Raw genomic sequence first — 27,244 nt, forward strand, 5'->3', positions numbered from 1 at the left:
GAAAAAAGGAGGAGGCTGACTGAAGAGGGAAGTCAGTGTAATTAGGACTGTGAAACCTGTAAAATACACTTCCTGTGAGATGATTCTTTTCAATATACACAGCTGTATGAAATCTCTCACTCAGCTTTTCCTCCCCCCACCTTCTTTCCTTTCAGCACAGGGATGCCTCAAAAGTCTTCAATGTCTCCTGCCACACCTTGGGACAGAGCAAGCCCTGACTTGTGCCTGTGCTGCAGTACAGTATAAAATGAGGAATTAATTTCCCCAACATCTGTATCAATCAACTTCTGCCGTTTGTAAGCACCTTAAGAACATTCACCTTCAGGCCTGCTAAAAATACAGAACACTTAATTTATTATATCTTCCTTAACTGAATATGCATAAGGCCTTGCTAACCTAATTTTTGATTTTGTTCTTCAGAGTAATTTAGCACTAATTAGTCACAAGTACCTTAAACCTCACAAAATGCATGCACATTTTCTCCACAGGGCAAACATGCAGCCAATCTCTGAAAAAGTTTAATTTCCTTGCTCTCACTCTCTTTCTCTAAACAGCACCTCTCTACTAGATATCATTCTCTATACCAACAAAAATCACACATTCAATCTCTACAACAGATATAGCCACCCATCCCTGGGCCAATTCAAAGAGCCCCGACTGCTTAGTGATTCCAAAACAGCAAGCAGAAATGCTAATTTTGAAGCATTAGGATAAACTATAAGCAAAAGTGTACTGATCCTATTCAGTGTCCAATTTTTCCTCTTTCACATCTAAGCTGGAAGAACATGCTGCCTGAAATCTGAACACCAACTAATTTTAGAGGAGGGTATCATTAGAACACAATATGACCTTTATTAAATATGAATTATTTGTTCACAACACATTTGGCATGACAGTGAGAAAAAACCATTGCCTTCAGGCCACCATTATATCTGCCCTGTTTCCTTCTCTTTCTTCCTGTCATCCTGCATCTGCTTTGTCAGCCCCAACAGTGTCCAACTTCCATGGCAATAGAGATTTGCTGCCTCCTTTTAAAGCAACCAAAAGTATTTTTATTTGTTACTAACACAGAAATAAAATCACAAATTTTAAGACCTAAGCTTTCAACCGCTTTAGGCAGAATATTTCTCATCTCTTCACTGCTGCTTAGATTACAACAGATGACACCACATTTGATTTCACTGGCTTCGTGCAGGGAAAATTTCGTTCACACTCATGAAGACCAAAATTTTTTTTTTAAGTAAAAGATAAAGCTTAATGGAAGTGGGTTACAAACAATATCAGAGGGTCCAAACATCTGATGCCCAGAGACTTTGGAATGCCTTTTAAAACACAAATGAGACAGGCAAAGTGGGATAAGTGAAGAGAATTTAAAGAAAAAATTCCTCACAAGACTAACACTGAAACCATCTAATCTGTCCTGGGGCTTGGGTAACAACAAAACCAGTGGAATTTGACAAAGAAAGACTGTGAGGTCCTTCCAGACAAGGACAAACACACCGGGAACAGCATCTGGCAAATCACCTCAATATCCATTCCTAAACATACCTGAAATTATAAACAAAGCTTGAGATGGGGCAGGAATGAACCAAGATCATTCCTGGTCCGTTGGAACACATTTTCTCTTTGAGATGGAATGAATGCTATACCAAGGTGGTCAGCAAGCACTGAACTTCAACCTATTGTTGTTCTCTTATAAACTATTAAATCTGTTTGTAACAGTAACTATCCAAGGCTAATGAGAACTGAAGCATGCATAAGGAATCAAAGTAACATCATTATTATAATTTCATGCTCTATAAAACTGTAGACATTTGGTTAAAAAGCCTCCTATTTTGAAACATCCTTGCTGATATTATTCATTCTAAATTATTTTTCATCTCTGGCTTATCTATTAAACAAGGTCCCCTGACAATACTTGTGTTTCTATATACATCAAACAGTGGCTGCATCAGAGAGAGATCTAACCATAACAAGCCTAAAATCTTGGTCAAGAAGGAAGAAAATAAATCACTGATGCTTGATAATACATCAATATTCTATTTTTTAAATAAGACTAGTAAATACAGAATCACAGAATTGTTAAGGTTAGAAAAGACCTCTAGGATCCTCACGTCCAACCATCAACCCAGCACCACAACTGTGTTCACCACTAAACCAAGCCCTCAAGTGCCATAGCCATGTTTTGAGTGCTTCCAGGGACACATTCACAAACATGTGGAAGATGACTCAACCACTTCCCTGGGCAATCTGTTTCCATGTTTGACAACCCTTCCCACAAAGAAACTTTTCCCAATATCCAATTTAAACCTCCCCTGGTACAACTTGAGGCCATTTTCTTTTCTCTTGTCACTTGTTACCTGGCAGTAGAAACTGACTCCCACCTCACCACAAGCTCCTTTCAGGCAGTTGAGGGGAGCAATAAGGTGCCCCCAAACCTCTTTTTCTCCAGGCTAAATACAAATGCATTGTACCCAATATAGCACAAATAATTTCATATATGAACATATGAAGTATTAAAGGGCTAGAATAAATTGCATTTTGATGAAGAAGTTTGCAAGGTAGCAGTTTCCATTTCAAAATAGGTCAGACACTATATACTTGCATACTGCTATTATAATCCATTTTTAAAAGTGAAAACAGTAATCACATCAGTAGCTATTAAATTCTGATGGCCTGCTTCTTCTAACACCTGGCTAACGCTTTCTAAATAGCAAACTGAATGAGGATACTCAGCCTAGGGAAATATCCATAACAAAAAAGACTGGAAGAGATTTTATTTTATAAGCATGTATATAGAAAATAAAACAAGAAATATTATTCTTAAACCTGCAAGTTTAAATGAAGAACATAAATTTACAGTAAGGCAGCCTACAATAATATAGGTCTCATCTGATGATTTTCTATTTGGAAAGACCCCATTTCAAAGTCTCATTTACAAAACACATTAACTTCTTTTTAAAATATTCTTTAAAAGTTCTAAACAGTCAAGCATATTTCACCCTTCACTTTCATCAATCTATAGGAACAGACCTGACAGACTTGAGAGCAAGGCAGCAGCCAACTAGTTAAATCAGCAGTACTGGAAGCATAATGTGCACCCACTGAGTCACCAAGGTTATATAAACTGACACAGCAAATTAATACCACTGCTTCCCTGCCTCCCAAAATACAAACCACCCAGCTACCCAGCCATTACAAATGATATCTGTGTTTCAGTGCTAGCAGAACAACTGTCAGAGCCCAGAAACTGGGCTACCTGCTCATTCAAGAAGAGATCTGGAGGTCAGATCCAAGGTGTGTTGAGCACAAGGATGTGCCATTGGCACGTGCACTGCCCCCGCTTCACCCATCTGAGGATGAATGAGGAAATCAAGATTTCACAGATCGCTTCAGGATATTTGTGGAGTGATGAAAGTCCTGTAGGAAATCAGTTCTCAGGTGCTTCACAGACTGGATTGCACCTACCCAAGAGGTAACAGGGCAAAAGAACACTATGAAGTAGCTCAACCATAAAACATGGAAGAGTTATGATCAGAAGTACTCTGAAAAATACTTCTCTAGCTACACACACTTTTTGACTCACAGAATTTAACAGTGTCTGTGTGAACTTGGAGCCTTCAGAACTGTAAGATTCTTAAGAGAAACAAATTACTTGCCCAATACAGCCTTAAAAAAGTCATAGCACAAAGAATTCTTAAAATAGAAGCTTGCAAAGCGCATTATATTGTCAGAGCAAATCTGTCTCCATCCCGCCAGAGATGCTGGCGCGGTGATCCGCATGTAACTCCACCTATCTTTTAAGGCAAAAACTGTCCTAGTACCACTGCTTGTGGGTTTTAATGCAAAGTTCTGGCAATCATCCAGGGCTCCAGAAGGGAGGGAATGCAGCTTTTCAAATTTACTTTTTAGGTCATGATATAAGAGATCACACTGATGGCCACTAATGCTCCATTTACAAATGCAGAGGGGAGTCAGCAACTTGTACTTAAAGAAAAAAGGAAGGCACTTCTAAAAAAATGCTACATTGCACTTCATGCTTTCACAAATTATCTAATACTTTCCCCAGAGCTCAGTAAAACATAAACCAGAAAATATCATGTGCTACATGAAATTGAAAAACAGGAGTGAACTACCACAGCAAACAAGCAATCCTAACAAACAGCGATGTTTTTAAACTGAAGTTTTAAGAAAAATGAAGAAATGCCCAAACATTTTTATAAAATTTTATCCTGTCCCCTATGCTTAGAACATGAAAAGGTATGCATGTTCATCACTGAAATGACCAGACTAAATCTGAGATCAGCTCACTTTTAATGTTAGTTAGTGGTATTTGGAGCTTCTATCTTCTGTGAAGAAATCCCAATTGTATTGGGGCTCAAGATGTGGTTAAGTTTTCAGGCAATGGTAAAATCAAAAACCTTGTCTAGTCTTTTCTCAGACTTGCCCTTTTAAGCAAAGTTAATGGTTCCACACAATTTTTTGGCTTTATACAGAATTCTTTACAGGAGCCTTTGCCAGCAAGACAGATGCCACATTGCCTTCTATATCAAAATAGCAACTAAGAATGATAAGTGAGGACATCACTGGAACATGGATCCAATTAGCAGAACATGGCAAAATTGACATTTATATAACAAAGTTTCAGGTTAGTCATCGATGACTAAATTTATACCACAGAGCTATTAATTCTCACCCTCTGTAGACAGAAGAGCAGCAGATTACAAAAATCAGAAAACCAACAGATTTTTTTGCCCAACAGACTTCAGTAGAATCACAGAATGGTTGGGGTTGGAAGGGACCTCTGGAGATCATACAGTCCAATCCCTTGCCAAGGCAGGGTCACCTGGAACAGGTGACACAGGAACACATCCAGGTGGGTTTTAAATGTCTCCAGAGAGGGAGACTCCACAACTTCCCTGGTCAGCCTGTTCCAGTGCTCTGCCACCCTCAATGTAAAAAGGTTCTTCCTCATGTTGAGGTGGAAGTTCTTCTGTTTCAGTTTATGGCCATTGCTCCTCCTCCTGTCACTGGGCACCACTGAAAAGAGTTTGGCTCCATCCTCTTGGCACCTGCCTCCAAGATATTTATATACATTAATGAGATCCCCTCTCAGTCTTCTCTTCTCCAGACTAAACAGGCCCAGCTCCCTCAGTCTCTCCTCATAAGAGAGATGCACCAGACCTCTCATTATCTTTGTGACCATCCACTGGACCCTCTAGGAGCTGCTGGTCTCTCTTGTACTGAGGAGCCAGAAGCGAACACAGACTCCACATGTGTCAGTCGAAGCTCCTGTGCTCCTCTTTCCCAGTAACTTGGCAACTATGGTAGGGATGAAAGCAACTGATGCCAAAATAAAAAACTGAGCAGCATCACAACATAGGCAGACAGTATTTTCATGCCTATTGGATTTAAGAAAGCCTCTTTGCTAAATTAATACTACAACAGTTAATACAATTAACAATTAGCTGGAGGCCTACTAATTACTACAAAACAACCTCCCCTGCTCCCCCCAGTCCAACACACCCTGGCCTTTCAGGAATTTTTCTTTTTCCTGATGCTAACTCCTTCAAAATGTTTACATGTAGAAGTCTCCATGTCCCCTGTTCTGTCAAGCAAGCCAAGCTCTCCCAGCATTCTATGAAATAAGCTCTCTTCTTATAACTCAATTGTTTCTCTAACACCTCATTTGCAGCTGTCCACTGGAAATCTCATGATTGATCCATCCCTGAATGTTATTTACCCTGTTCACAGTTGAATTAATCCTAATAGTTCATTTCTCAAAAGTGACTTCAAAACTGAGACTGTTTTTCTCCTAAATCCTTCTCATTCAATAACCTGTCACTTGCCATCTTTTTGGTTTGCTATTTATTATTTTTGTCTGTGCTTGATAAAATCTTTTCTGTTTTCTCTTCTGTTCTAGAGTTAGTCCACAACTCCTTCACATACCAAATTAGTTTTCACTCCATGGGTTTTATTAGACCAAACAACCACTACTATGCAGGAAAAAACTTCATTGGTAGAAAAGCACCCTGAACTCTACACAGGGACAGAGCAAGTATGAGAACGAGAGACTGAAGTACCTCTTCCAGACTTCCTCCCACCCTAGTGGACATTATCACACCCATTATGGCTTCCCAAATGTGCTGAAAATCAAGGATTTAGCTTTCTGTTCTGTCAGCTTTCCTACAGCTTTGCATTAAAAACATGCTCAATTGTATTAAGAACCAGACACTAACAGACTGGCAGCACAACCCTCTAAATATGTACCAACAAGCAAAAAAGGAAAAAAAACATATGTCACCCAAACCCATAACATGGATAGATTTCTATCAGCCACACAGTTTTGTGGAGACAGAAGCTGAAGCCATAGGCCCTGCCTGAGGACCCTTGCTCTCCATTAAGAGACAGAAACCACTCTGCACCTGAGAGTAACCACAAGGACAATGGTGCTCTTTAAAATAAAGGTAAATCTTTAAAATAAAGGCTTAGGACATTGTGTCAGCAAAATGGCAATTCCCACATCATTGGTGACCTGCAAACCCTGAGCCTATCAAGTACCACCAGTTTAATTTCCTACCCTTGTGAACGCACAAGGTAACTGAAAATAAATTCTGTGGTGTTCAGTGCACCTTCTCCTCAAGGTGTGGGCTTCCAGTTTAATGCTCAATAACCAGAGAGAATAAATCTATGAGGATTTAAGATTATGATCAGGGGAAAACCTTCCTGAGCCAATGGAAATGCTGGTATGCAAGGTCTGGAGTGATTACATAATCATCTAATTAAGACAGAAACTTATTCCTATAAATGGCACCATTCCCGTTTGATTTAAAATGAGACACAGCCAACTGCATTCTGATCAAGTCTCATTAATGCAACATCAAAATAGCACTAGCTACCTTCTACGTAAAAGGAAAAAAGAGCTGAGTGACATCTCCACAAGATTCTTATTTCACCCTAATCCACAGAGTAACCCAAGTGATTAAAAATGAAACATTGTATAAGTCAACCTCTTTTGGCCTTAACTCACACACTCTATTAGAAATATGCAATCTAGAAATACTATGTACATATAAAAATGTGTTGCTGATTTTTAAAAATAGCTCACATTTTAAATATCTGGTTTTATTACACAATATTTCACCCGCAAGAGCAGATACATCCCAAAAAAGAACACCACACAAGCTAGAAGACCAAAGACTTATGTTTGTACAGTTTCAGCTCCAGTGCCTTGATACAATTTCACATGACATACCTAACACTCAAATAAAATGGGCAGAAGAGTTTACCAAAATATCCACATATTTGTTCCCTTTACTGAAAGGAGTAGAGAAGCATTCAGATTCCTACATGTTCACATGCACACCCCAGCCATCCACACACATCATTAGAACCTGAAGTTTCTGTTCTGAACCAGAACAAGCAGTTTAATGACACACTGCTGGGAAAGGCGGGGCTCAGATTTATGTAAGAACATGCTATAAGGAAGGAATAAATGGTTTCTACTGCAGCTTTTAAAACAATTCTACTATTTTTGAACACTGTAAGAACCAGAATAATATCATATTTAAGTACCACTACAGAAAGAAACGGCATCATGTGGAGAAACATAAAAAGTGCTATTTTTATGTTTATTTTTTTCTACTGCTGTACATTTATTTAGTTACAAATCAAACTGATGAAATGTCTGCACTTACAGTTACATTTCTAATATAAAATAGAAGCAGCATGCCAAAAGAAAGAATACTATCATTATAAAACTGGCCAAAAGTTCATTTGCACCATGATGAAGTCACAGGCAGCAAGAGCCTACAGCATCTGGTCTTTCAGCACCCCCAAAAGTACAGCTGGTTTTGTTAGAGAGTTTAAAAGTAGGTATATGAATATTTTTTAACCTGTCATTAACCACAGTCTACATAGGTGGTGAGGAAAGAGATTATCAAAAAAATATGTCTTGCATTATTTTTTTTCTGTCACAAAGCTTGAGATGAAAATGTGATTAAAAAAATCAGAATAATCCTGGTTACCATAGAGGTGTTAACCTTTCCAATATTAATGTTCATACTGGAGTAATATAGCTAGGGCTTACATTTCAAATGATTCTCTAATCTCATATTCTAGTCCTTATATAATTCCAAGTTTGGCCCCCACCCCACACATAAAAAGCTGTCCTACTGTCCAAGATATTATGGTAAATAAGGAAAAAAATAAATACTTGCAGCTGTGCTCCTCTTTGCCCTTACTTTCACTGCAAGAACAAAGAACAAGTAAACAAGAACAAGTAAAGAAGGACAACTTTTGTCAATATGCACCAAGTAGTTAAAAATACAAAATGGATTACACCAGCAGTGTGTGTGTGTGTGTATGTATGTATATATATATATATATATATATATATATATATATATTGCTTGCAAGACTACACAATTTTGAGTGCATAGTGGTCACACCATATTTAGCAGAACAGAGGGTAAATTTTGCTAAGTAAGAGGGTAAATTTTGCTTCTTTAAGTAAGCAATCAACTGATCTGACTAAACTTATGGAAAACAAGTATATTTACAAATTAAGTATTTCTAATCAACACAAATGTAGAGTTCTCCCATATCAGACAAATTGCTTAAAACAAAGTATTCAACTTGAAATAATTATTCAATGCAAATATCAACTTTAGTGATCAAAATTAGAACTCATAGGTAGAGCCTTGATAAAGGTATGCTCCAACAGGTTATTGAAATAGCAAATAGTTCCATTTACTCTTATCTTTTGGCTCTGGACATCCACAGAAAAAAATCCACGTGAATGGTAACAGGCAAAAAAAACCTCTTCCAGTGGTTATGTAAAAGAACATAAAAAGAATCAGAATAGTAATCTCCATTTTATTTCTACATCAATTAGAGCACAGTTCTAAACACTACTTACAAATTAACAGCATAAAAATGTTATTGGTTGCATGATTAAGAACATTGTTTCATACAATAAAGGGGGCTTTGTATGGATGTAAATAGCATTAGCTGCTTCATTTAAAATATACCCTTAAAATTTGTTTTATTTACCTGAAGGAAATTAGCATGACTATCTATGCTAACATTTACTGCTCTATTTTTTTATTCTTGGTTTTAGCTTCAGATAATAATTCTCTGTCTCCTCTCATCATCTGGTGTCACCCCACCCTTAGACACGCCTGCTTGAATTTTAGTTAACAAGATATCTGCGTATTTGCATTCTTTTACTAATTCTGATTAACATTACCTTGACAATAATGCAAAGCAACAGACAAAAGCAAAGCAATAAACAAAAGCCCTGAAAAAACAGACATTAAGTCACCATTTCTTTCCAATTTGCTAAATCAAGTTGATAATTAACCTGTCATTTACAGCACACCCTTTGCAAATCAGGCAATGGTGGTAACTGAGGAAATTAATTAAGCTAACTTTAATTTAATTCTGCATTTTACATTAGCTTGGCAAGTTAAGGTGACAAATGACAAGGATGATAATAAAGTTCCACCTACGTGAATTCTTCTGAGTATTCTTCTCAGTGCCTCCCGGAGATGACATGGCAGTAAGAAATAAGCAAGTAAAAAGAAACCCAGCACTGGTCAAGTGAAAGCTCCAGTTACCAAGCAGCCCCAGTGATGTGCATCTTTACTGATGCAGAACAAAGACCTTTGCCAGAAGGCTGCTTTTTCAAAGCAGTGGTACCGCGACGGGCAGTTTCCGATGGGCCACTCGCACGCAGATGCGGCTGCACACACATGGATACTTCAACTCAGCGCCTCCCCAGAACCTGAGCACAAGCTCCCAGCAGCTGGGCTCCACCAGAAATGCAGGCATGTATTTGGGAAGATACCACACGCTGCTGAACCAAGGGGTGCTGCGGAGACTGAAATCTTCCCAGCGGGATCTAATCTGATGACACGCAGCTACAGCATGTGTTTATTTGGCAGAGAGCTGGGAGCGTCTGCAAACGACTCAGGAGCAAGGGGAAAGGTACAGAAGGGCTCTGAATTCTTTTCTTAATTAGGAACTGGTCACAAGGCTCACCCCTTAAAGTGCCTTTCTTTAACATGGCTTAGCTCAGATACCCCACAAACCAGACTACATACTATTCTTACTTCACACATAAAATATTAAAAGCCTTGGATGGGATTTTAAAATAAATTAGAACAGTATTCTCCACTGAAAACTGCATTTTCTCTATTATATATCCAGGCTACATTTTCATCAAAAACAAAAGGTTATATTCAGTTGAGAAAAAAAAATACAGCAACAGCGTATGACTGAGAATCTTTGGCTCTGCTGATGCTGCAGTTACACAACAGTGCATTTATGTTCAAAACCTGTAAGGCATTCCTCAGAATTGGGAACCCTGACACACGTTGCCTCTTCAGTTTAGGAGGGTGCACAGTGCTGCCAGAAACCAGGACAGCCATAGCAATTCCTTTCTTTTACTTAAAAAGATCACATTTAGTAAGCCTTCTCTGTGACAATTATCAAAGTACAGAGTAGGGACAAAAAGCTATTTTATTACAAATACTTCTCCAATCGACATCATTAAAAGTAAAAACACCCAGAATCCCAGAATGTTTGGCCTACAAAACTTGGGTTTAACTGGTGAAAATAACACCAAAAATATCTATGAGAAAGATTAAAAGAATAATAATAATCATGAGATAATCCCGCTTCAGTCTGGACTTCGGTAATTAAAGGATAAATTCAAGTTAGAGCTGTAGACAGAACGGACTTCTATTTTTTTCCACATCAGTCATTTAAGCATTAGAAACAATTAAAATATTACACCTTAAAATATTTTATGTTCTACATAAACTGAGTATGACAGGACTTATGTTCCCATGAAATTGTTTCCTATTATCTACACAGTTTGCTATTCACCCTGGCAATGGCTGGAGAAAATTCCTGTTGTTACCCTGGCCTCCTCCACTCCTCAGAAAACCAGGATTCTGCAAGGCTGATTCCAGCATAGAGTAAACTTTCACCACAGCCAACAGGACCTGCACCAGCACACACATGAGGCATCTTATCTTAAGCTGCAGTGATGCCAAATTTGTTGTAATACATCTGACCTCTGAAAGGGCTTTTGACTTAGTGCAATAGTACATTACAAAGTGATAGAAATCAAGGGAAAAAAGAGAGAACTACATAAATGCATAACTATTAAAATTTGTTGGGAGGATAAACCAGCCCCCTCAAAATGCAATGCAAAGACAAGATGAGAGGGCATACGGGTGTCTCACGAAATAAAACCCACAGGATTCTCTAAAAATAAATGTAGATGAAGAAGAATTTAACAGAAAGGAAGGTTTGTGCTCTTCACTCTTATCCAGTCAGATTGGCATTAAAAAAACCTTGATAAACACAAGGTTTCAGAAGTATCAGTAATGTCAGCACTCTATGGGTTATGCCAATTCATTGTCTGAATAGTTCTTTCAGGTGACAGCCATCATGCAAAATCCTGAAATCTAGTTGAGCATGGACACTACAAACTGCACTGCTGAATCTGCCACATAAAAAGTTACATTACAGCCAAACACACAACAAACAAACAAACAAACAAACAAAAAAACCCCAAAAAAAACCAAACCAAAAAAAAAAAAAACCCAAATGAATAAAATGGCATTTAAGGCATTAAACCAGAAGTGGTTTAGGGTAGAAGTGACAAAACCAAAACTTATCTTTGATCAGCCAAGTTAAAACAGCACACACTATTTATTCCAAGAAAATCTCACTATCTAGTTTGCCCATAAATAATCTGGTCTCTCTATAGGAGCCTTTTGAAACTTCCTTTAGAAACCCTACTCTCTATTTATAGCTTTAAAATTCAGGCCTTTTTCCAATATATATCCACCTTAGTAATGAATGCCATTCTATCACTAAGATCCACCCAAGGTTGCATTGACTCTACCAAAAAAAGCCCTATTTTTACCTCACCAGTTGAAAACTAATAAAAAATGAGCAAAAGGAAATAATTACTCATCATATCAAATTTATTAAGAGCCGTTTTTTTTCAGTCTGGAGAAAGGATGACTTCAGAGAGACCTCACTGTGGCCTTAAAAAAGGAGGGAGAGGGACTTTTTAAATGGGCAGATAGTGACAGGACAAGGGGCAATGGATCCAAAATGAAAGAGTGTAGGTTTAGATTAGATGTTAGGACGAAATTTTTTACTCAGTGGGTGGTGAGGTACTGGCACACGTTGCCCAGAGAGGTTGTGGATGCCTCATCCCTGGAAGTGTTCAAGGCCAGGTTGGATGGGGCTCTGAGAAAGTCTGGTCTAGTGAGTGGCACCCCATCCATGGCAGAGGGGTTGGAAACAGATGATCTTTAAAGTCCCTTTCAGCCCAAACCATTATATATTGAGTTAGCTGACAGTGCAGCCCTCCTTTGGGCAAAGCACAAATGGGCTTTTTGATGGAGCAAAGATAGAATTGTAGATAATTTTGTTTCTACAGTTGAAATATGCCAAATATTCTCTTTTTTTCTCTTCCATTGAAATGTAAATTCTATTTCTTGTATAGAAAATATTATCTGTCCTGAAGACTTGATGCTTATTAACAATTAGATAAATTTCTTTCCAGTCATCTGCAAAATAAATGTGTACACAAGATATTATCCATTGTACTTTGCTTCACTCTCAGTCTTAATACTTAATCCAGCAAATGTTTTGCTGCCTTGGCAAAGGCAGCTAATACATTTTCAATTACACCTCATGCTCAATTTGTGTTGCCAATTGAGAACAAAGTCATGTTCAGAGGGTTAGCAAGAGGCAAGCAATTGCTTTTGTTATCCCAGAAAACTGAAAACTTCCACTGTTCCTAGGTATGTATTCATAGGCAGGAAAAGTTCTCAAAGTATGCCATTTGGTTTGAAAACTCAGTCAAACAGAATCAGATGTGCACAACCCACCTGCCATCCACATTTGAAAGCTCAAACATACATTTCAGTGTTGGTAATATCTGTCCAGATGTATAAAGATTCAGTTATTTACTGGGAAGGACTGAAAACAGTGAAAGAACAAGACTGAATCTTAAATTCCTTAAATTCCTCTGTTTAAAAGGATTTTAAAACAAAATCACTGTTTTTTTAAAAGGCTTGATTTAAGGCCACACCATTTCAAGGAAGGCAAAAAAGGAACAAAAATAGAAGACACAAAAAGCTAGATACAGACCTAGAAACTGTAAAAACGCTAAATAGATGCAAGAGTCTGCAAACTTGAAAACATAAAAAGTAAATCAAAACTAAGGCAGCTATAAGGACAACTCACAATCTTTTTTCCTCCTCCATCTGTCTCATCTATTACACTAAAATGGAAGACTTAAGTAATTAAACTTATTTGCCTTTCACTCGAGGTTTGACCAGAAGTGCCCAAGACTCAAATCTTTCTGTTCCCTAGAGAAAGGTTATCATATATAAGTCTAGGTCAATTCTTGCCACAAACAACACACAGCATCCAAAGTTGCAAGGCTCTTCTTCCACAGCCCAGATGGGAAAGAAGCTAGTAAAGCACAGTATTAACTAGAAATCTATCAGGATTTTTTCACCTCATAGCAAAATAAAGATGAAAGCCCCTAATATCAGAATATAAACCTGAAATTTTAATTCCATTTTAGCTTTATTACAAAAGAATTAAGCAATTCTTTCCTAACTGTTCTCTGGTATGACAAAGCAAGAGTTGTCTGTTCTGCAATGTTTAAATATTGAAATTTTGGACCACAGAAATGTTAAAGTAATTGAATTCCATGTGGCTGGAATTAATTTCTACCACAATGTCACCTTACTCTTGCTCAGAAGCAACATACAGGCTTATGTGCTCAAAATGACAGCTCAACTCCAAGAGCAGCTACGTCATTGAAATGATGAGCTTTGTCAACCACAAGCTGTAAAGACCTCATGCATCTGGAAGGCAATATGAAGAGCATGAAAAAGGAGTTTTATTTTGACAGCCACCAGAACACAGCACGATAAACAGGATCCCTAGACTGGTTGAAAAAAAAAAAAAAAATCAGTTCGACATACTATTTGTTAAAAGTGTGAGATTTCAAAAAAATGGCAAACAAAGAGATGGAGTCAACAGACAATATTGTGTGCTCTTAGAAGAGGGAACAGTGAAAGTCCAGAAATTAAAGTTTGGATATAAACATATTTAAGCTCCTGATAAAAGGACTGGAAAACTACAATTTCAACAGCAGCATATTAGCTGCATGAATAGGGATGCCAAAAAAATCTGCATATCAAATGTGACCTAATGACTTAACCTTGAAGGCAAAAGCAAGAAAAAACACCTCTTTAGTTCACAGGTCAGTTTCTCAAGGAATATTTTGATAAAGCTCTTAAAACTTAACAGGCCTTGTTTGGGAGAAACCTCTCATTCAAAAGGCTGAAAACATTTTGTTGTACTGTAAACAGAAGTGCTGAAAATGGTCATATGACCTGTTTCACTGGGCTAGAATCAAACTAATCCTGTTAAAGCTTAGAAATATGCATGAGTCAGTAGCCAAAGCCATGCGTGTATTTGCCCTTGCAAAGTTGCTGCCGCCTTTCATTGTGCAAAAGTGATGTGTTGTTGATCTCCAAACAGCCTCTAGTGCTTTAGTTCTCTTTCCAGAAAAGAACTCAAAACATTGCATCCCAAACTTTTTATTAAAAGGGACTTTTACAAGCAATTTTGAAATCTATCACGTATATAGGTCCTATTTGGATAAATCAGAAGTAAACTCAATAACATATGTTATTACCACTGTGCAATTCTGCTACTTTCAAAACTTTTATTTTTTTCCCCAACTCTCACTGCTGACTACCCAGCCCATTATCTGCTCCACTCTTCCATCTTCAAATGAGATTAACAGTATTCTGTAACTATTTACTACACAATCCTGGCTGCTCTAGAACTAAAGAAATGTTAACTCAAAAACGAAAAAAACAAATCAAAAAATGGTACCATGTGCCTAGAAGGATGATGGAATGACTTGAAATCAGAGTGCAGGCTTAAATGCACTGGGTTTCAAGTATCAGGAGCAAATAACCACATATGTGCTATTGAATTTCCAGTCTCTCAGCTGTAAAATGAAAATGATACCTTCCTAAACGATGCAAGAACACAACCCATCAAATACGAAAATCAAAACCAGACACAAATATGAACTAAACTTTACTATTGCAAGAAATTGCCAAGATTCAAAACACTTTTTTTTAGCATCTTTATGAGCGTCAGCCAAGACAGGACAGCACAGAGCATAAGCCAGTTCCTACAAGCAGTTTTCCCAAGACTGAAATTGGTGCAAGCTACAAAGAAACTTGCAGGCTACTCCATATGGCACACCAATGTTTTCCAATTCATAAACCCACCATCCTTTATAGCAAAGACCTCTGTAAGATAAAGTACTAACAAAAGATTAGGAACTGGACAACCTTTGAGATGTTCTGTCCCCACACTTCACATACACAAATGCCAGTGCTGCAGCAGTGTCGACAAAGACATCACACACTCATTCCCTGCCCACTTCAGAGAGAGATGTTTAACACAAAAAAAAAAAGCAGGAAGGCTTCTAACCTTCACTTTCTCAGCACCACAGATTATTAAATAAAAATAAATTTCAATTACTCTGTAATAGAAAACCCTTCTGGTTGAAAGAAGAGAGACTGGAAAGGTTTGTCCTGCCCCTGCACACTGTGGGTGCAGCAAACAACAAAGGAGAATGTCTGGCCCTGTAAAAATAAGTCTTAAAGCAAAAGGAAGAACAGTAAAATCGATTCCTTAAAATGAAATAGAGTACAATCTCCAATACCAACATGGAAAAGGCAGAAACAAATTCTATGAAAATGGCAGAAACAAATACTAAAACATTGGCAATACAAAAATAATTCATAATTTCTTAAAGTAGTATTACATTTTTATTTACTCTTATGCTCCTTAAATGTACTGACATCAATGAGCAAGAGAGTCAGTGGATTCTCAACACTTCTCAATGCTGCAAACTGGCAATATACACTCCTTGTCAGGGCCCCTCCTGGGTGACCCCTAGTATCTTCAAAAAATATACTTAAAAGATCAATGAATTACCACTTTGTACCTTGGCACACAGAGTGGGAAGCTGTAAATGAAACCAGGAACAATTCAATTTCTCGGTTGTGTAGATTTTGCTTCAATATTAAAATAAATAAATACTAGGTGTGTATATATAAGGGCACTTTAAATGTTTTTAAGGTTACAGACATTTGAAGATTTCACAAATTTACTACAGACTACACCTGTATACCTATTTGTATTTACACATCCACAAAACTCCAGGGAAGTAAAGTTTGAAAACAGATCTGAGAGGTCTGTGAAGCCACTCAGCAGCCTTGTGAATGACAATTGCACTCTCAGGGTCAGTGCCAACATAAAATTTGCATTTTTTTTCTGTATTCACTGTGCAACTGATGGGATGCATCACAGCATTCAAGTTTCTAGTGCTGTGCTCATCTGAATCTCAGACTAGACCATTCAGCTTCTTAATTCCAGTAAACCTTACTTTCTATCCTGAGCAAGGCATAAGAACTCATCAATGGTGAGCATGAGAGTTGCATCTGGATACTGAAAAAAGTGCACACAACTCTCTTTTAACCCTTCTAGCAAACATATTGAAGGAATTTTTTTGTGGTACTTTACTTCCTGCATATTCAGATAAAGTGATCTTGTATCTTTATATAAGATATTTTTATGCAAGACATTTACCATCCTTATATCCTGGAAGCTATTACTTTTTAGCATATGGTATTCAAATTCACAAATAACAAGTTACTATTATAAAAAAATGGCATTTCGTGTTTTTCCATTGGAACAGATTTTAATGTACAACGATTTCAAGTGCAAATGCATTAAAAGATGCAAGTGTATAGGAAGATATTTTAAACAGTTGTTCTTTATAGACCCTGCACTGGGTATTTCATGAACAGAATGCTGAGGAAGACATTTCACTCTAGACAGTTATGCAAAGATAAATTAGTTGAGGATGTAGCCTATATTTGCAATATTAAAATGTAAAGAATCATCTACTCAACTACTTAACATGTTTCCTGGCTTCTTTTGCTTATAAAATTACAGTGTCAGGCTGTTAAGACACACTGCCTGCCCTTGCTTCTGCCTTTTTCCTTTCTCTGTGACAGGATTCCTATGGACATCCACAGAGTTATCTCAGTGTGCTTCATCAACTGGAACTAAAGCCAACCAAGTGACAGATCATTTTTGCCAAAATCTAGTGAGCCCTGGAAGCAGCTCAAAACAGAAAACTCAAGCAGGAGGCCCCGAGTAAGATTGGACAAAGCTGTCCTAGAGCCAAAACATCTGCCATTATGTGAAGAATCCTTCACAACTAGGGATCTCCTACTCTCCCTATTTCCAGCTGATGAAAGATATGCCAAGTAATAATGTAAGGTCCAAAGGGCCAGAAAAAGACTGACTGAAGCCAATATAATGCATATTTCTACTTCACAGTCTGGATTGACAACAAAAATTCCAAGATCTAAGAACTTAATGAGTCAGAAACCCAAAAACATTTCCTCCAAGTATGTATTTTCAATCAGCTGTGCACTTGGATTTTTAGTAGCTTAATCCCAATTTCTTGGGAAATGTCAGGCAAAACAGTGAAAGCTGTTGGCAAAATCAAAACACTGAATCTATTGTTTATTTTAAATCTTCTTGTTGTCATCTTCTAGAAAGGGATTAGACTTGCTTCACAAGACCATTCTTGAAATTTTCTTAGCTATAACTCCCCTTCTCTTCTGTCAGGTACAAGCTTGACTACTAGTTCACTGTACAAAAACCCACACAAATTAGTCTGACAGATGTTTAATATCCATTTTCCATGCTGCATCCCTCTATGCTTATCTAACCTTCTCTTGGCTACCAAGACCAGTCTTTCAGAACCAATACTAGAAATCCATATGCCTCTATATCCATTGCTTAGTTCAGTATAAATTTCAAGGTCAAGACACAGCTAGCACATTCCTCTTCCATCAAAGTAACTGTCTTTGTAAAATACTTACTGTCAAATAACATTAAAGTCTCTATTAAATCAACAAGGGGCCTAGAGAAAAATTACTTAGGAAACCACTCTTCCAGCTTCCAAAAACTCACTTAAAACACACGATCAAGACAAACAAAAAACCAGGATTCACTGTTCTCACAAGCACCAGGTTTGTATCAGAAGGAGCTGCCTTGCTTTGGATCAGAAGCAGCCTGGCATTACCTTCTGTTTTGTATTGAGTTGCTCTGTGTTGAAAACTGTCAAATCAATCAACAAAAGGGCTGGTTTGGTAAGTTACAGAAAAAGTGACATTTTACATAATCTCTGTTGCTTATCTATTACTGTAACTGTTATTTTCCTTTTGTAGAACCACAAAGATAAGATAGTAATGAACTGAAAAGGCAAAGGAATGCAGCTGATAGAAATTTCCATCCCTCCTTTCAATTTCAAGAGACACTTGATTGACATAAGTCAATGCACCCAACTTCATTCTCATAAATACTAGTCACAAACCCACAGTCAGATCCAATTCTCAAGTTGATCAAACATTATTGTCAGCAGGTAGAGTAAGCCCCAGTTTAGGATTTACTAAAAATGGAACTGTGTTCCATCTATGTACCAGAGACAAAGCAATAGTACATGACAGAGCTGCCAGCCACTACATCATATATTGGACAAATATTTGTGTATATCACAGAGTGTCTCCAACAAGTTGAGCTACAAAAATTAAATTTGCATAATACTGTAAAAATTCCCAGGAAACAGCCAGACAAAAACCTAACATGCAACAGCCTGCAACATGTGCCAAAGATATATCTGTGCTGAAAGAGACATCAACTAGTTGAAGAAAAGCCCTTAACTACAAAAATGTAACACCAAGGGAAAGCCTTGACTTAGACAAGGGAATCTCTGAAACCTAGATAAGACAACAAAATATCTGTGTTCTCCCTACACTTGGGACTCTCTCAAAGAAAACAGTAACAAGAACAGGTAAAATGAAAAATACACAGCCTGCTGGGTCAACACAAAATTAACACTGTCAAATGTAGAAGGGCAAAAGTTCCTTCCTTGTTTCACTTAATACACAAATTACCACAACTCTTGCAAACATTTAAGTGGAAAATAAAAATAGAATTTACCTTTGTATGTCTCCAGTTCCTTCCTGTTAGAGAAGAGCAGAATTAAAAATATAATTAGAAATGCCACATGTAGAGCTACAGGATTTATTTCAAATGCTTTAAGATTCACTAAAAGACAAAAATCAAAGAATTTGACTGTCACCATATATAACAGTAATATTACTACATGTGTTTATCTAAAGCAAACAAAATCAACCTGTTTGTAAATTAGGCCACCACCTCTTTATAAATATGTACAATTATACAAATACTGCATATTTATATCTAGCTACATAATTTCCAGATACACTGCTCCAAAAATAACCAAGACTTCCTAAGGCATTAATTACTAAGAGATTTACCAATTTACAGCACAGCAAATAACAATTTGTGTTCAATTTTTATCAATGCTATTCAAAAACATCTTTGCCACACTAAAGAAAGAAAATCACTCAGTTAAAAGAGAAAGACAGGCAAAGAGACATACAGTGACATTCCTCAGAGGAGAGGATTTTCAAGTATGGAACATGACACATGGCACTCATGGACACAGAAACTCACAGTACTCATGGACCAGAAAGCTAAGAAATGAAGGAAAAGATAATATTATCTTTTTTGCCTTTATACCAGGACACTTTCTACTTTTAGTGGTTATGCAATTGTGAATGCAGAGGCTATAAAATGAACAGAAATATCTTCTCTGTTTTAAAGAAATTGCAAAATGCTCCAACTGCCATTACTACAACATAGTGATTCATCATGAATTTAAAGGCTAAAGAAGAATCAGTGTAATAACTGAGATAAGGCAGAACGCTGGCCTTACAAAAAACTCATTTAAATCAAACACTTTTTCAGTCTGCACCTCACAGAATGCCTAGTTAAATTCTGAATTCAGAAGCAAAAGTGACTGTAAGCAAAATAAATTAAAGACTGAATTCACAGTTGTCCAGATAAATTATTCTATTCTCTATCCACTGACTAAAACACTCTTCAGTCACCTACCAGAGACACTGTTTTACAATACAGATGCTATACCATAATAGCTCCTTCTGTCCCTCAACAGATGATGCAATTCAGCATTTATTCTTACATCAAGAACAGACAAAACTCACTCAAAGCTGAAATAATTTATTCTCTAAGCAGGCCAGAGTATTATAAAAGAAGCAAGAGAATGCATTTACCTCCACATTTTCAGAGAACATCCCACTTTTGTCACCAAATGTTAAATACAGGTTTTTGAAAGAATGGGTGCTTTACCAGGAAATAAGCTAGAGTGTGATTCACAGTAAAGAATTCTATTAGTTGCAACTTCCTGTGAGTATATATTTCCTTTCCTGCTTCTCCTCCATACCTTTCCCAAGCTATTTTCTCCCTTTTATACCAGAGAAAAAAAGCTACTTTACAATATCTGTGATTTGCAGGCTTATATCCCAAAAAAATTTTCCTAGCCTGTACACTCTGTTTAGAGTTACAAAACTCTTAAACACTCTCACAAGTTGCCCACCTTATTTTTTTAACAATGGAACAGTAGTTGAGGAAGCAACAATCACAGGAAATGGTTGTTTTCCAAGGACTAAAACAAAACCATAGTGAAAGAAACATCTTGTGAAGGTAAGAAGGGAAAAACGACATTACTTGCACCTAAAATCAGGAAATTTCATGACACCTGTCTACAGAAGGAAAGATGAAACAATTACTGCCAATTATAATTATTGTGTTGAAAGAGGTTAGTAAACAAGGTGGTAATACAGTAGCCAAGTGGCAATCACTCATTTTCTCTAAAACCCCAGAATTTTCCTTTTCAAAATCCATCAATATTTTTAGGGTTGAGATGCACTAAGATGTTGTCCCTATATCCATATACATAATTACCATTCATTAAAAAAGTTGGAAATTAATATTTGACAATAACTTTTTCCCTCTGAAAAAGTAAAAGGATCTATGATTAGCACACAGTAAAAATACAAATTTGAATTAAAAAGATCTGTACTTCCTTGCATCCTCATACCAATTCAGACACACAGACTGAAGATTGTATATTTTACACAGCATGAATTAAACACATCTTGTGGTTTCTCACAAGACTTTCAATAAAACTTCTATTTAGAAATATATAATGAAGTACATGTTTATTGAAACCATGTTCAGCATCAGCATCATGAAGATTTTTTTTTTATATTCATTAAATCAAATTATCCAAATAAAAACTTGGAAGTTTAAAAATTTTAATCCTTAATCTCATTTATCAGCAGCTTTGGTAAGAACATGACACTAAACTGAGAAGTGGAAAGGAAACTGACTTGTGATGACATTGGAAAAACAAATGGCTTAAGAGTATATCAGTACATTTTTTACTTGGGTAATTAAGACCTGGCACACAAATGTACAGACAAAAACATATAAGAGTGTTACACTTATCCCCTTTACAAGTAAATAAATGTTTTTGTGTTTACTGATAAACTGCCATAAGGAAGATACTTCCTTTGTCTTCTCTAAGAGCCTAGAGACAAAAAGTCATCTGCAGAATACACTGACCTCACATTAAGAATTGAACTTCATATTGGGAACACACACAATGTAAAGAAACAGCAATTTGTGAGAGTAATTAAAATGAAAAGGATTAAATTGAAAGCAGTTTTAGAAAAGTGGCCTTCAAAGCAAGGTTAAAAGACAAGAAGGGGTAAACATGTAAGGCAATTGAAGGCACTCCATAGGGAAATGCTCCTGGATTTTAAAGAGTTTTCATCCCAAAGAACATTCATGCATTTTACAGATGGATGAGATAACCCTTTCTAGTACTGTTAGAAGGAAAACACACACCTGCCTTGCCTTTGGCCTCGCTACACATGAAGGCTCTTGAAGCCCAGTGTGGGCTGCTCAGCATCTGTCCAGCATTAAAGGAGCTCCCACACTGAGTCCAACCACTGATCAATACAACTACCTGGCATCTGCCTATATGCTCTTCAGCTACTCAGTTTTAGGTTACTGACAAAAAACCTGGCTAGTTACTCATATAAGAATACATTTTACCTTTTCATAGTTAACAGTAAGCTTTCAGAAGAAAGGAAAATTAGGAGGCACATTATAATATAAATAGCTCTTTTCAGTGAAAGATGAAGTTCAGCACCTCTGAGCAAGGAGAAAAGGCTAAAATAACAAGCTAAAGTCTAACATAATCAGACTATAAAGGCACGGAGACACTTCAAAAGTAATCTCATTCTGTATGCAGAGAAATTTCCAAATCCTAGATTCCTTCCTGAGAGGCAAGAGGCTGTACAGGCTCCACTGACACTGAAGTTACATCCATGAAAACTAATTGGCCACACATACAGGCAATAGTGTTAATCCCTGCCTTTCCAGTTGCTTGTTTTCATAGAATAGATGGGGGGAGAGGCACTTAATTCCTCTGTGAAATTCTGTACACGTCAAACTCAGTTACCAGTTTTTAAGATACCTGGAATGTTCTAATGATGATGCTGTCCATGGTCTCAACTTCTACATTTACAGAAAAGTCAAGATTCAGGGTTTGTGGTAAGAATATGTAATTGTGGAGACAAGAGGTGAAACAAATCATCTACAATACATGACTTGTCCCACGGGGTAACTGACATGAGCAGTCAGAGTTACAATCTACTTAGAAGGCAGATAAAATTTCTCAAGGACCTTCCCATTCCCCTCAGGTTTTCCACTGCACTGTCGGATGAACCCTGCTCTAGCCACTGAGCAGATGAGATGGACACTTGGAAGACTGTGCTGGTATCACTGAGAAACAAAAATAAATTTAGGAATCAGAATATGGGAGGACCAGGAGGAGTAAGGATCCTGTTTTAAGTTAGTGAGATCAAAGGGAATTAAATTTGTTCAGCAATAGTAAGAAAAAAAAAAATCTCAGGTTCTACTGTATCTTGCAAAGGGCTGTAACACTAGGATCAATTTCCTAAGTGTAGCTAAACATCAAGGAATCCAGTTAAATACCTAGGAGACTACAGAAACACCACATTCCTTACAAAGATGCCACCAGCCAGAATTGACAGAATTTCTTACTTGATCTTCAAGAAGAAAATAAGCAGATAAGAAAGCAACAAAGTCCTAAATTAATGTCAGGAACAATTTTATACCACGAGCTCTGAAAGCAACAGTCAGTAAACTCCAACTACTAGACTCATATATAAACAAAAGACAGTATCAAGAGAGGATATGAATGCTAAAAATTGAGGACTGAATTTGGAAGATTTTACAATTATACGTGTTAATAAATGTTGAGTCGTAAATACTATTTACAAAAAATATATTTGAAGAAATTGTAGATGCTTATCAGCAAATAATCTAAAAATAGTTATGGCACCTAACACGATCCAACCCAAAAACTGAGAAATGCTGCAATTTCCTCTGCTATGTCTGGCACCGTTAAGTTTTCAAAATTATGTATTTAAAAAAAAAAAAAAAAAATCCTTCCATAGCTTGACTCAAGCTTTAATAAGCTAAAAAGCCATGAGATCTCTCCTCTGGGACTTTCCTCTGGATGTCATCAATAGTAAAAGCCAAAAAACAGAGAACTCAAAACCTATGTAACTTATACGGTACACAGAAATAATTCAAGTACTTTTTTTGGGGGGATTTTTTTTTGTTTGTTTTTTGGGTTTTTGTTTGTTTGTTTGTTTGTTTGTTTTTTGTAGTTAGGATTAGCACTTTTTTGAATCCTGACACAAAACTGTTTTCCTCCATCCCTGAGATTGGTCGAGCACCCCTTGGAGATACTTGCCAATTACTACTTTGAAATACACTTGAGACTGAAGCAATGAAAAGCCTTTTTAAGTATTGAAAAATCAGCAAAAACCAACACTATTACTGAACTACTGCTGGAATTGAACTGCAGGCAAGGATTTCTATTCATGTGACAAAACACTGAGGACAGGTCAGGATTCTCCACCATCAAAAGTGACATTTTATCCACTAAAAGAGAAGAGTACAGAACTAAGGCATTTCAATACTTTTGCAATGGAGATTTTTTTGCTTCCATACTCATGCAGATACAGAAGTAGCTGAAGTCTGTTTTTCAGCACAACTTCTATGTTAACTTAAATCCAGAAGATGGAACTGATCATCAAATTTTTGCATTAGAAATTACCAACACTAACTAGTAATCAAGTTAATAAATACAACCAAAAACAAGCATTCCCCTAACATACTCAGCAGCTCCAAGGTACAGTGAAAGCATTTCTGTTTCAATGTTTCAAAAAACCCCAACAAATCTTAAGAACATGGGGAGCCAACTTTCAGGCACTATCATTCAAAAGAACAGTAAAAAATAAGGAAGACAGACTTCATAAAAGTCCAAATCATAAGAAAATGGTAGAAGCAAAATCATTAAAGGCAAGTTTTGTCCTCTGCTAAGAGACTGACAAAGGCCACTTAACATTAGAACCACTCCAAACTGGAATCTGAAATGTGGAAAAAATGCTTTGCTCCCTCTAAAAGCTCATGCCTTCAGATGTAGAATTTTACACAGGACATAGTTTTTAATGCTTTTGCTTTCATTCTGTTGTTGTCCAAAAAACCCAAGAGTTTTTACATTTTTAAAAAAACTTTTATCTTAGTATGTAACATCTTTAGATCACTAAAACATACATGTATCAACAGTTTGTTTTTATCATGCAACAAAATTTTAGGAGCCAAAGTTTAAAGCTGAAAATTGAGAACAGGATGTTAAGAGAAGATAAAATTTGAGAAACTAGAAAGAATGTAAGAGAAGGTGAAGTTTAAGAGAAGATACAAACAATCCACCATCAAAGGCCACCTCCACCATTTTTTTCTAGAAAGAAAAGGAATTCCTGCAAGCCTGGTTTTGGTAAACAGCCACACAAGAAACTGCAGATTTTCTTTTAACTGGGCCATCAATTTCCACATAAGCATTAAAAAGAAGAAAATTTACAGTATTCAAAAACTGGCCAGGCTTTATTCAGTAAGTGATATATGGTACAACCCTAATTCACAGAAACAAGTAAAAGGAGCTGTGACTCCATGTGCAATCTTCACCTAAAATGCTGAAAGTGGTTCCACAGAGCATGAATGCAATTGTGCCATTGTTACAAGAAGTAATAACTTCTATCTCTTCAGGCATCCTCAACACGTCCCTTCAGCATAGGAATGTAAAATCTCCCTCACAGAAGCATTGTCAGTGAACACATTTCATACATTTTTTAAAACTACTTTTAAATGAATTGGTTTTGAATGTAAGTGGAAAGGAGTTATTAAAGATCTCAGGAAATAATCCATAGCAAAGAAACACAGAATTTCTCATGAAATTTCTCAGGAGGCACAGCTCAGAGAATGAATTTTAGTGTGGTAATGACAAGTATCTAAGCCCTGTTCTTTTGCCAGTAGCCACAATGAATTAATTACATATACAAATAATGCATTTTTGAGGAGAGGGAGGGTACAAAATTATGATTAAGGCAGTCTTAAACCATCTGTTCCTATTATTGGTACAGTAAGTCTGGACAAAGAATGCCTGGTATTAACAGCTTGACAGGATTTGCAGATTATGCCCACTAACAAGCACCACATAAAGGTAGAGATAAATTATGCAGATTGACATAACGTTTTAACATTTTCTAGATAATGTTATTAAAAGGTGCTGTAGGATACAGAGGATCCAACACAAACATGCAGTCTTTAATCACAGGTCACAAAAGCCAAATGAAAAAGTCTTTTATTTGCCTATTTGAAAGAAAACAAGACTATAAGGAGAAGGTAAGCATCAAATCTCTTTGTAACAATGTCATTGTCTCTCTGTCTCAAGCAAAGATCATCAGAGAAAGGGCAAAATTAAATCAACTTAAAAGTGACATAAATTATACCGTACATTCACACTTTGCAAATTAAGAGAAAAAACTGCTAAACCCCCTGCAATCTTCAAATCTGCTGTGTGTTCAGTCTTGCCCCATGTTTCCAAATACTGGGAGCACTGATGGGACTAAAATTCACTAATAATGAAGCAGAGTGCTCCTTTGGGCTTGGCACATGCAGAATACTGTAATGCAGGAGTTCTTGCAAACAAAAGAAAGTTTAGAGCCTTCAAACTACAAAAAAAGTAAGCAAAGTTATCCATGAAACTCTTCCAAAGCTCATGCAAGTCTCTTCAGGTCAATAAGAATTCTCATTCCACATGCCTGCTCAAAGAAGTGCAACAACTGGACAGTTATCACCATGAAAACACTTGCTGTAGTCTGACTATATTATATACAATATTGCTGATTGTGCTGTATTCAAACTCATGAAACAAAATAGAAAACATCTTTGCAATGTGAGTACAGAAACTCATACAATGCTTAATGAAAACTCAAAGCCAGTCATCCACTACACTTGTGCCGTGAAAACTCCTGAAGATAACAAAAGTTCTGCATCCAATCTTGCAAAAATATTTATTTAAATACCCCCTTACACAGAGGTATAGCAGCTCCAAATCTATATCACTAGAAGACTAATCCAAAAGAGAAAATTTACACTTATGAAAACTTTGATGAGAACTATGAAACATGTAGCTCAGGTCTCAGAAATAATTCACAGTACACTTAATGTTGGAAGGAAAAACATACTTGCTTGATACATCTGCAACAAAGGGGCATATACACGTTTTTACATATAAAAAGTCAATTTTATAAGTTACATGTAATGTTTGAAAGGGTTATGAAGGTAAAGTTTAAAAGAATCACTGCCAGGTGGGAGGGAATCACCACTGAGGATGCTGTACAGTACAAAGTACTGCCCCAGCCTATTACTTGAGGAATGCTATGGGATCTAAACAAGAGCTACAGATATGGAAGTATTTTTGTATATACTTTTCAAATGTTTATGTTGTTGAGGGCTCAGATAAGTCACTGCATCTATATCCAAGAACCCTTACTGTTCCTTTTCTTCCCAAAGCAATTAAAAAGAGGGATAAAGTTTAAAGAAGAAAACAACACTAACTAAGGTATTTTCTCATAAACATCTCTAATCTACACAATGCAATTGCCATAAATGTTATACTCTTCTGAATGAGAAAGTAAATCAAACATTTTTGTCCCCCAGAAGCACTAAAGCATCATCATGGCAGGCAATG

The 27,244-nt window shown here is 36.8% G+C and overlaps 1 protein-coding gene across 4 annotated transcripts in view; it reads right to left on the bottom strand.

Annotated features, from left to right (window-relative positions):
• DTNBP1 (dystrobrevin binding protein 1) overlaps positions 1–27,244 on the bottom strand; it is a 63,341-nt gene that overhangs the window by 16,166 nt on the left and 19,931 nt on the right. For all 4 annotated transcript variants that reach the window (XM_018918685.3, XM_009085296.4, XM_050971580.1 and 1 more), the window contains one exon: positions 19,162–19,184. In XM_018918685.3, coding sequence (XP_018774230.1) covers positions 19,162–19,184 — 23 coding nt within the window. The remainder of the gene's footprint in view (positions 1–19,161; positions 19,185–27,244) is intronic.

This window comes from Serinus canaria, chromosome 2 (assembly GCF_022539315.1).
Source record: "Serinus canaria isolate serCan28SL12 chromosome 2, serCan2020, whole genome shotgun sequence".
NCBI lineage: Eukaryota > Metazoa > Chordata > Aves > Passeriformes > Fringillidae > Serinus > Serinus canaria.